Raw genomic sequence first — 12,500 nt, forward strand, 5'->3', positions numbered from 1 at the left:
ACCCCTGGCAACAGTATCTGCTCCCACCACACCACCCCTGGCAACAGTATCTGCTCCCACCACACCACCCCCGGCAACAGTATCTGCTCCCACCACACCACCCCTGGCAACAGTATCTGCTCCCATCACACCACCCCTGGCAACAGTATCTGCTCCCACCACACCAACCCCGGCAACAGTACCTCCTCCCACCACACCACCCCTGGCAACAGTATCTGCTCCCACCACACCACCCCTGGCAACAGTACCTCCTCCCACCACACCACCCCTGGCAACAGTATCTGCTCCCACCACACCACCCGCGGCAACAGTACCTCCTCCCACCACACCACCCCTGGCAACAGTATCTGCTCCCACCACACCACCCCTGGCAACAGTATCTGCTCCCACCACACCACCCCTGGCAACAGTATCTGCTCCCACCACACCACCCCTGGCAACAGTATCTGCTCCCACCACACCACCCCTGGCAACAGTATCTGCTCCCACCACACCAACCCCGGCAACAGTACCTGCTCCCACCACACCACCCCTGGCAACAGTACCTGCTCCCACCACACCACCCCTGGCAACAGTATCTGCTCCCACCACACCACCCCTGGCAACAGTATCTGCTCCCACCACACCACCCCTGGCAACAGTATCTGCTCCCACCACACCAACCCCGGCAACAGTACCTGCTCCCACCACACCACCCCTGGCAACAGTATCTGCTCCCACCACACCACCCCTGGCAACAGTATCTGCTCCCACCACACCACCCCTGGCAACAGTATCTGCTCCCACCACACCACCCCTGGCAACAGTATCTGCTCCCACCACACCACCCCTGGCAACAGTATCTGCTCCCACCACACCACCCCTGGCAACAGTATCTGCTCCCACCACACCAACCCTGGCAACAGTACCTGCTCCCACCACACCACCCCTGGCAACAGTACCTGCTCCCACCACACCAACCCTGGCAACAGTACCTGCTCCCACCACACCAACCCTGGCAACAGTACCTGCTCCCACCACACCAACCCTGGCAACAGTACCTGCTCCCACCACACCACCCCTGGCAACAGTACCTGCTCCCACCACACCAACCCCGGCAACAGTACCTGCTCCCACCACACCAACCCCGGCAACAGTACCTGCTCCCACCACACCAACCCTGGCAACAGTACCTGCTCCCACCACACCAACCCTGGCAACAGTACCTCCTCCCACCACGCCAACCCTGGCAACAGTACCTGCTCCCACCACACCAACCCCGGCAACAGTACCTGCTCCCACCACACCAACCCCGGCAACAGTACCTGCTCCCACCACACCAACCCCGGCAACAGTACCTGCTCCCACCACACCAACCCTGGCAACAGTACCTCCTCCCACCACACCAACCCTGGCAACAGTACCTGCTCCCACCACACCAACCCCGGCAACAGTACCTGCTCCCACCACAGCAACCCTGGCAACAGTACCTGCTCCCACCACACCAACCCTGGCAACAGTACCTGCTCCCACCACATCAACCCTGGCAACAGTACCTGCTCCCACCACACCAACCCTGGCAACAGTACCTCCTCCCACCACACCAACCCTGGCAACAGTACCTGCTCCCACCACACCAACCCCGGCAACAGTACCTGCTCCCACCACACCAACCCTGGCAACAGTACCTCCTCCCACCACACCAACCCCGGCAACAGTACCTGCTCCCACCACACCAACCCCGGCAACAGTACCTGCTCCCACCACACCAACCCTGGCAACAGTACCTCCTCCCACCACACCAACCCCGGCAACAGTACCTGCTCCCACCACACCAACCCCGGCAACAGTACCTCCTCCCACCACACCAACCCCGGCAACAGTAGCTGTCCTTGGCTACCTCGTCTATCCCCCTCAGTATACTACCCTTCACCCCCCCCCCCACTCTGGGAGTGGAAGGGAGGACTACCCATCATCGGGTCATCTCTCCCTCGCTCAGAGGATAGGACACATCACGTCCACTGGCCGGAGCGGCAACAAGGCGGCCGCGGAGTGGACAGTAGTGTGAATGTGGTGGTGAACTTAGCAAGTTGTCTGGGCAAGAGCAGTGACCGGTTTCTCTCTCAAGCGGAAAGCCGCGACCCGTGGTGACCGAAGAGAAGGAGGGGGGTTGGGAGGGAGAGGTTCATTACCTCCTCCTGCCGTTACAAGCAAGCAAGCAAGCAAGCAAGCAAGCAAGTACGCGGGGAACACTGCTCTCTACACATACCCACCGATTGTTTCGAATGCTGGGTGTTTGATTGTTTCATTCTCTTCATTTGTTATACACTCTATGCTCATCCTGTGTGTGGTAGTGGACCCTAAGCCCATCCTGTGTGTGGTAGTGGACCCTATACCCATCCTGTGTGTGGTAGTGGACCCCATACCCATCCTGTGTGTGGTAGTGGACCCTATACCCATCCTGTGTGTGGTAGTGGACCCCAAGCCCATCCTGTGTGTGTGGTAGTGGACCCCAAGCCCATCCTGTGTGTGGTAGTGGACCCCAAGCCCATCCTGTGTGTGTGGTAGTGGACCCCAAGCCCATCCTGTGTGTGGTAGTGGACCCCAAGCCCATCCTGTGTGTGGTAGTGGACCCACTACCCATGTCGTGGGCAGGATTGAACCTCATACCCATGCTGTAGGCGGAAGTGGTAGAGAATACATACATCATAATAGGTTCAGGAAATGAACCCGTTACTTCATGGGTGCGGCGGAGTAAGCCCAAGTCATCTCTAATTCCCTACCAACTCAACCAAGGTAAAGCAGAAACAAAATTACTATAACGGATTGTGAGCGGGCGGGTGAGATGGAATAAGAATGACCCGAACACGCAGCTCACATCGACGGGGCGGTCCCCCGGCGCCTGTAATACCACAGGACCTGCTAGTAACGGCCGACGTCAACACTTATAGTAACACCCGGACGCTATAGTTACAGGTACTTTCCGGTAGCCACATAACGTTTCTATATGTTCTTGTTCGTGGAGGAAAGCGCACCGTGGAATTCCGTAGAAACACGTGTCATTACGACTGGGCGCCCGGCGAGCTGGTCATTCAGAACACGTCTGAGTGCGGTGAGGGGTGCGGCGCAACCAGGTCCCGGACGCCCATACGTCAAGCTGCTGCTGCTGCTGCTGCTGCTTCCTTCAAGGGGGCAGCGTCTAAACGTCTTGGTGAATCGTGTTTGAGTGATGCATCATTTGTCTCCTTCATACACGCACACTGCCCTTGCATACAAATACACTCGGCCGGTAACAAATACAAACAAGGCGCATACAGAGACAAATACATACATAAGCATACAAATACTACTAGAAGCGAAATATGGATACAGCGCAATTATTTCATATAATTTGTCATTTACAATAAAGTAACATTTTATGCAAAACAAGTTTAGTTGTGTGTGTGTAAATGTGTTCATTTCTATCCAGTGTAAGGTGTATAATGCCTCAGTGTGTGTGTGTGTATACACCTTACACTTAAGGTCATCCACATTCCTGCACGACCCCACTGCCAGATATACAGGTAGCCAAGTCGTCCTCGAGCTCAGACGACGGCTCCCAGTCCTCTGACTCTTATATATAAAGCGGTGCCCAGCGGCCACACTGTGCAAGTATTGTCTTGCATTAACATTAGCATTACCTTGTGGCCATGGTAATCCAAAGGGTCACTTTTGAGACCCCCTTCGTGGTCCCACAGGGGTCACTTCCGAGACCCATCGTGGTCCCACTGGGGTCACTTGAGACCCCTCGTGGTCCCACAGGGGGGTCACTTCTGAGACCCCTCGTGGTCCCACAGGGGGGGTCACTTCTGAGACCCTTCGTGGTCCCACAGGGGGGTCACTTCTGAGACCCATCGTGGTCCCACTGGGGTCACTTGAGACCCCTCGTGGTCCCACAGGGGGGTCACTTCTGAGACCCCTCGTGGTCCCACAGGGGGGGGTCACGTGTCTTCTCATTCGTGATAAACATGAATGCTCTCCCACTCCTTCCTATCAGTTTCCGCTTCTTCAGAAGCGGAAATGTTGAGGGTTAAGGTATGCCGGAAGACACTTGTACCACGCTGTAAGAACGTAAGAAACACGCCGTTGTGGTGAGGTCACGTGTCTCTTAGGGTAAGATTGCGGGAGATACACAATTATCCTCACTACAAGGAAGGTCTTACAGGTGACTGCTAGAAATCTTCAGTAAATATACTAGAGGCGAGTGTTGTGGGGAGAGCAGACACAAGGCGCCACAGGGAGGCAAACCACTCCCAGCTAAGCCTAAAGTAACCAAACCTAATATCATTGGAAGATTAAACAGCGGAGACATGATTACGACATACAAAATACTCAGTGAAGTAGTTGACCGGATAAATAACGACATAATTTGCCATGGGTGTACCTGAACAAGATGACACCAGTGGAAACTTTATACTTGAATGAGGCACACGGAAACTAGAAAGACTTTCTTGGAGAAAAACGGTAAATAAATTGAGTAAACTATTATGTGAAGTGAGGCGGCCTCGAATCATCAAATGCATATATGACAAAAGTCCAACAGATTTGTTAGTCTATGCACATATTTAGTAAAGTTTGCGAGGCGGGATCCAAGAGCTGCAGCACAACCCCCGCTAGTGCAGATAAGTGAATACAATGGATAAAACATATAATAAGAGATATGCTGGTATCTTCACACACACACACACACACACACACACACACACACACACACACACACACACACACACACACAAAGCGTTATATGACAAAGAGTGCCGGAACAACCGTGGACATCTTCAAGAGGAAACTAGATTTATTCCTCCAAGGAGTGCCGGACCAACCGGGCTGTGGCGGGTATGTGGGCCTGCGGGCCGCTCCAAGCAACAGCCTAGTGGACCAAACTCTCACAAGTCAAGCCTGGCCTGAGGCCGGGCTTGGGGAGTAGAAGAACTCCCAGAACCCCATCAACCAACCAGGTATCAACCAGTGCTTGGAAGACGGGACACCACGAGCGTAGCTCTCATCCTGTAACTAGATTTAGGCAATTACACACACACACACACTAGCCTTGGACACACCTGCACATAGTGCATGCAGATGATGACTCCTGCACCACGGGACAAGCAGTGTTGCAATTATCACGGCTTCACACTCTCCACACCACCACTACCACTACTACCACCACCACAACTCTCACCACCATTATGGACCTGCCAAACTTATGATTTAACCTACACTACCTCCACCCATCACCACCACTGCAACCATCTCAACCCTCCAAGTTTCACCACTACCACCATCCAACTATAACAATCACTACAACCTACCAATTACTTCTAGCCTATGCTACTAGCATCGCCACCGTGCACTAACTTGTAATGCCCAACATTACCCATGTACCACCATCTTCGCTGCTTGGTATGGTGCACAGCCTGGCTCCTCACCCGGCTCCTCCCTCACTACTACTCCCTCTCGCTGGGTGAGGAACAGTGCGGCGCTCTTCCCTCCTTACTGTGAAGTGTGAAGATGATAGGTCTAAGTGAGGCATGGCTCAGATGGCTATGCAAGACGTGCAGTGTAGTGGAGGATTACACTGGACATGATCATTCAGTATAATACGCGAGAGTAAATAAGTTGAGCAGTGCAGGGTAATTCAGTGCAGCCCGTAAGTGGAGGCTCCACTTACGGGCTCACCATAGCCCGTGCTACTTGGAACTTCATGTTCTGAGTAGCTGAATCTACAACAACAACATCAACAGCTAATTCAGTAATACAAAAGGTGAATTATGTAGGGGTGTCACAGGCTATTTTTGTAGGTTCAAGCTTCCTCTCCCACCCAGACGGAGGCGACGACAGCGCGCGTGAGGGGCGTGCTGGAGGGGCGGCGTCGGCGGGTGCGGGAGGTGTGCCGGTCCCTGCACGGTCTCCTGAACCCCGTCCTCGACCGCGTCTACACCAACCTGCTCTTCGTCGCCAAGTACCGCATGGTCTGGTGCCCGGTCTTCAAGGTACGCACCACCGCGCACAAAATCCTACACCTTCAACCCGTCCTCTTAAAAATAACGTCACTTTTGGCTGGTATGCGCGCTATGGCCAAATTTAGACGTAATTTGAAATGAAATCGACTCACAAAAGTGACGTTCTGTCCCGTTTTCTGTTCGAGTCGTCCGGCTTACTCGGCAAGCTTAGAAGAGGAAACTTTCAATTAACGTTTTTCATACCGTGTTCAAACTTTATGAGAATTTCCTGCCCACCTAACCTATCAGAGGACCCTTAACTTACTGTTGTTGAAAAAAAATCCCAAATTTATTTTTAGCTTTTTTTTTATTTTCAAATTACGTCCATATTCGGCCATACGGACAAACGGCCAAAAGCGACGTTCTTTTCAAGAGGACAGGTTGTGTACCTTACAATAACTTCTTAATGTAAGCGATGAGTCACAATAGCATGGCTAAAGTATGATGACCAGACCACACACTAGAAGGTGAAGGGACGACGACGTTTCGGTCCGTCCTGGACCATTCTCAAGTCGATCGACTTGAGAATGGTCCAGGACGGACCGAAACGTCGTCGTCCCTTCACCTTCTAGTGTGTGGTCTGGTCATCACTGCTTAATGTCACAATAATAATAATAGTGATCATTTCTCTTGTTGGGGACAGGAAGCCTGTGTATATACTGTTTATACTTTAGATTTGTCTCCTGTGGCCAGATTCACGAAGCAGTTACGCAAATACTTACGAACGTGTACATCTTTCCTCAATTTTGACGGCTTTGGTTACATTTATTAAACAGTTTACAAACATGAAAACTTGCCCATCAACTGTTATAAACAGCCTCCTGGTGCCTCGGAGCTCATTAACTGCTTACTAATAGTAAACAAAGCCACCAAAGATTGAGAAAATATGTACAGGTTCGTAAGTGCTTGCGTAACTGCTTCGTGAATCTGGCCCCAAGTCCACTGGCATATACTTCATGTATATGGACAAGGCTATATCTATATTTTATATATATATATATATATATATATATATATATATATATATATATATATATATATATATATATATATATTGTGTGTGTGTGTGTGTGTGTGTGTGTGTGTGTGTGTGTGTGTGTGTGTGTGTGTGTGTGTGTAGCCTCCTATTGCTACACACACACACACACACACACACACACACACACACACACACACACACACACACACACACACACACTACACGGGCATGGATATAGGACGTTCTCGCTCGGGGTGCTTCATAAACAGAATATTCTCGATACAGACACCAATGTATCATGTACAACACTATAGTGAGATTTTATTTATATATTTACTTGCATGCTAGGACATTTGCGTTAGTAAAGCCGTATACGCGCGTAGACGTGCATGTGGCGGTGGTCTGACCTGCCAAATATAATAAATATAAGTGGCAAGTGACACTAAGGCTTTCACTCTCCGCCAGTGACAATAAAACAAATATTCCTACACACTAAAGAACTTGCCAGGGAAAGGAACGTCAGTTGGGTGAGTGTGCGGGATCTTGCAGGCCGCCTCAACTACTTGGGTGAAAAACTTGCTCTTGTTGGCTGGAGAACAAAGGGTGTCCTCTGGTCTCCATCAGCGCGCCAGACAGATCTACACCCAGCCTGAGGACCCAGCGGCCAGGGAAGACCTCTTGAAGACCTCGCTCAAGATGATGATTGTGAGGCATCCCCTGGAGCGTCTCCTCTCCGCCTACAGGTACGTGGTCACAATGTGTTCCCGTAACCTGTATTCTTAAGCAACTTTGATTCAAGCTCCTTGTCCTCATATCCCAGCTCCTTATCCTCATATCCCAGCATCGTTCCCCCATATCCCAAGTGCTTGCCCTCAAATACCTTTCATAGTGCTATGTAGCCATACTGGCTTAGCACTTTGCCCTGATTAACTTAAGGAACTTTGACCCGTCATTTGAATTATGATCCTGTCACTATGCAATTATTACCGTATAACCTTTTGAAGGACCGAAACCTTGTCATTTTTCCACGAAAATGTCAATGTGTGGTTCAAGCTTGGAGTAAGTCGACTGTTGTGGTATTATCACCGTCGTCGTCGCCACAGGGACAAAATGCTGCGACTGAGGGGGAATAGCGACCGGTTTGAGTTGATGCAGCGCAAGATAGCACACACCTACCCGGACCCCAACACCCCCCGCAACACCCCCCGCAACACCACCTCCGGCCACAACGTCACCCAGCCCACCTTCACACAGTTCCTCCAGAAGGTGAAATTCGACGTGAGGAGAGCTTGGTGAGCGCTGGTCTACCTCTACCAACACGCCTCTTACTCTCCTGCTATATTGTACAGCATAGTGTATAACAACGTCTTAAACATAGCTAATATATGAAGTACAAAAGTAGGCACCAAAGCGGAAGACTATGTAGCACAGCCTATACATGAAGGTACAGTCGTATATGTAACACAGACCAGGGCCGCCAGAGTGACTGTACCCACTCAAGTACAGGCACGGTGTAACTGGAGGATGCACTCGCATCTATTAACGCCACACTCTCAAGCGTGACGAGTATGTAGGTCTTCTCTCCCTCATTATTACTGGCGCAACACAACACGAACTGGGGGGAGGGGGAAGGTGGTGATGGGCAGGGTTGTGATGGTTATAGTAGGTTGTGAAGGGTAGGGAAGGTGGTGATGGGCAGGGTTGTGATGGTTATAGTAGGTTGTGAAGGGTAGGGAAGGTGGTGATGGGCAGGGTTGTGATGGATATAGAAGGTTGTGAAGGGTAGGGAAGGTGGTGATGGGCAGGGTTGTGATGGTTATAGTAGGTTGTGAAGGGTAGGGAAGGTGGTGATGGGCAGGGTTGTGATGGTTATAGTAGGTTGTGAAGGGTAGGGAAGGTGGTGATGGGCAGGGTTGTGATGGTTATAGTAGGTTGTGAAGGGTAGGGAAGGTGGTGATGGGCAGGGTTGTGATGGTTATAGTAGGTTGTGAAGGATAGGGAAGGTGGTGATGGGCAGGGTTGTGATGGTTATAGTAGGTTGTGAAGGATAGGGAAGGTGGTGATGGGCAGGGTTGTGATGGATATAGAAGGTTGTGAAGGGTAGGGAAGGTGGTGATGGGCAGGGTTGTGATGGATATAGAAGGTTGTGAAGGGTAGGGAAGGTGGTGATGGGCAGGGTTGTGATGGATATAGAAGGTTGTGAAGGGTAGGGAAGGTGGTGATGGGCAGGGTTGTGATGGATATAGTAGGTTGTGAAGGGTAGGTAAGATATTGAAGTTTAAGGAAAGTGGGGGAAAGTAGGAAAGGGAGGTAAAGGAGAGAGAGAATGTACAACTGTGTAGAAAAAGATGGTCGGTGATGATGCTGGAGTGTGTAGGAAAAATGGCTGTGGAGATGGCGGGGGGGGGGGACTCAACAATATATGGATCACAAACAGAACATAACAGAGGACCAATAGATACATTTTTCTTACACCGATAGAGAGGTGTAAAAGCCTCCAGATTGACCGATTTATCCTGGGGAGGTTAATCCAATACAATAATTCTTGGTTTGAGAGTGAAGAGGCTGCAGGGAGTACACCGTCCTCTACACATGACCTTATTGCTTAACTTTAATTATCACATCAACAAGGTATTTACATTAGCTCACTGCATTTGAATTTAAGATCAAAGTAATTCAGGATTGTACTGATTGCACAACCAAGTTACGTAGACATGCAAGTGCAAATTTAACTCACCAGTATATATATATATATATATATATATATATATATATATATATATATATATATATATATATATAATATATAGTATATTTTGGTAGTAGTGTTTCTTGTAAACATATGTTGTTGAATATGACCGAAAAGGTAAGATTAATAATTCTAACACGAATTTTCTCAATATTTCTTATCTTTTTCTTCCCTGTCGGTGGTAATAATATTATATTATATTATATATATATATATTATATATATATATATATATATATATATATATATATATATATATATATATATATATATATATATATATATATATATATGACAATGTCAGACCACGGAGGAAAATGAAACAGGAATTTCCTTAAGTACTTTCGTATATTAAATACATCTTCCATTCCTTCTGAAGATGTATTTAATATACGAAAGTACTTAAGGAAATTCCTGTTTCATTTTCCTCCGTGGTCTGACATTGTCACATTCTTAATCACGTGTTTATTTTCGTGATATACACACATATAATATATACAATAAAGGTGAAAACATGGGGGGATACATAAGGGATAAATGTGAGGTGAAACATAGAGGCTGCAGAAGGCTTATTGGCTCATACGAGGCATCTCCTATCTAAACACAAAGATTAATCCAGTGTAATTGGCCTATTATGTTGGACATTGTCTTCTGTGTTGGCATCGATATGTTCTTGTCTTGTCCTTGACAAGACAAGAACTTGTCTAAAATAAACACAGTAATACCTAGAAGCTCCGCCCAGGGTCATACAACTGTCAAGGTTATCTTGACAGGTTATCTTGACAGGTTATCTTGACATATAATATATATATATATATATATATATATATATATATATATATATATATATATATATATATATATATATATATATATATATTATAATAACTGCAAAAACTTACACACTCTTGTAACCTTCAATTAGCAATGTGTTCTTCAGGAGATCGAAGGGGATGAAGAACATCAACATGCACTGGCGACCTTACTGGCTGACCTGCGCGCCCTGTCACCTGACCTACGACGTCATCTCCCAGGTGGAGACCTTGGACCAGGACCAGGAATACGTCATCCGGGAGCTCGGCCTCCAGGACAAACTCTTCAACCTTCATAGTCACTCTTCCAAGTGAGAGCACACGCAGGCTGCCCAACCACATGGACGAGCGGTGACCTCGCTTCTTGCAGGGTCAGCGTTCGAGCCCCAGTGGTCAAAGCGGTTGGGCACCGTTACTTCATCCAGTCCTTGTATCTTAGATCATTGTCCTCATAGCCTTGCCAAAGCTTTATCGTCATATCGGCTAAGGTCTTTATCCAGATTTACACACACTACAAAACACATATTGTAGCATAGTCGTCTACGTTTTGGGCTCACAACCAAGGGACTCTGGTTCAGTGCCCGGTACACACAGGTGACACACACGTGTCCAGTTCACTGCCCGGGACACACAGGTGACACACAGGTGACACACACGTGACACACACGTGACACACACGTGACACACACGTGACACACACGTGACACACACGTGACACACACGTGACACACAGGTGACACACAGGTGACACAGGTGACACACAGGTGACACACAGGTGCCCGTACCAATATCTCGGGACATTCAAGAGACCCCGATACAAAACACAGCCAACACACTCGTAGAGTTTCACAACAAATACAAAAATTAATCATAATGATTACTGGGATTTCAAGTGTAAGAACAGTAAGATAAAGATAGTAATACCTAGAAGCTCCGCCCAGGGTCATACAACTGTTAAGGCCCAGCTAAATATTGTTCCTCGTTGATTGACAAGTTGAGACAATGAAGTTATTTCCAACTTGATTGATTCCAATTGACCATCCAGTGCTAAACATTACTGTAACTTAGATATCTAACACCTGCATAATAACTTCCCTCACCTGCATATTGACTTCCTAAACACCTGTATGTTGACTTCCTAAACACCTGTATGTTGACTTCCTAAACACCTGTATGTTGACTTCCTAAACACCTGTATATTGACTTCCTAAACACCTGTACAATAATTTAGATCTCAACATCTGAATAATAACTTCCCAACACCTACATAATATCTCCCAACAAACACCTGGTCCCACATGGGTCACCAGGTCTATATATAGTTTCCTTTCCAGGTAACACTTCACATCTTCTCCTAAAGTAACGCCACCCCCCTTACACCCATTAACGCCACCCCCCTTACACCCATTAACGCCACCCCCCTTACACCCATTAACGCCACCCCCCTTACACCCATTAACTCCATTGTTTACTTCTTGTTTAACTCCTTGTGCCACTCCGTAAAAAACGCAACTGTTTTGCCAAGCCAGAAACGTGCTAACAATTGCATCCTGAGTTATCGAGGCAAATATAAATAATACGTCAATAATATGGTGCTTTAATTTTTATTAATAGGTCATGTTTTTTAACGGATTGGATAATTCCGACCAATCAGGTGAGAAGACAGGTCTGAGAATTAGCCTATCAGCTGTCTACGAGAACGATAATATTGACGTTTTCTATGCCTGGGCGTCGATGGGTTGGGTGGGGTGGAGAGGTTAGTGCGTGTCTGGCTAGGTTACCTTGAGATTACCTTGAGACAGTTTCGGGGCTTAGCGTCCCTGCGGCCCGGCCCAGGCCTCCTCATTGCTGGACTGGTCAACCAGGCTGTTGGACGCAGCTACTCAGCTAGGGACAACAGTTGCATTTTTAACGGAGTGACAAATGGCGAGGTGCCCCAGTGA

General features: G+C 48.3%; 2 protein-coding genes across 3 annotated transcripts in view; one reads left to right on the forward strand and one right to left on the reverse strand.

The window, feature by feature from the left end:
• The window catches only part of LOC123767758 (choline-phosphate cytidylyltransferase B), a 664,019-nt gene that overhangs the window by 442,716 nt on the left and 208,803 nt on the right, over window positions 1-12,500 (reverse strand). The window lies entirely within an intron of this gene.
• Window positions 1-12,500, forward strand: part of LOC123767755 (carbohydrate sulfotransferase 10) — a 16,738-nt gene that overhangs the window by 1,170 nt on the left and 3,068 nt on the right. Inside the window, exons 2-5 of one of the 2 annotated variants that reach the window (XM_045757734.2) lie at window positions 5,841-6,008; window positions 7,546-7,739; window positions 8,100-8,288; window positions 10,686-10,868. In XM_045757734.2, coding sequence (XP_045613690.2) covers window positions 5,841-6,008; window positions 7,546-7,739; window positions 8,100-8,288; window positions 10,686-10,868 — 734 coding nt within the window. The remainder of the gene's footprint in view (window positions 1-5,840; window positions 6,009-7,545; window positions 7,740-8,099; window positions 8,289-10,685; window positions 10,869-12,500) is intronic. The other variant, XM_045757735.2, reaches the window with a different exon arrangement.

Source organism: Procambarus clarkii, chromosome 67 (genome assembly GCF_040958095.1).
Source record: "Procambarus clarkii isolate CNS0578487 chromosome 67, FALCON_Pclarkii_2.0, whole genome shotgun sequence".
NCBI lineage: Eukaryota > Metazoa > Arthropoda > Malacostraca > Decapoda > Cambaridae > Procambarus > Procambarus clarkii.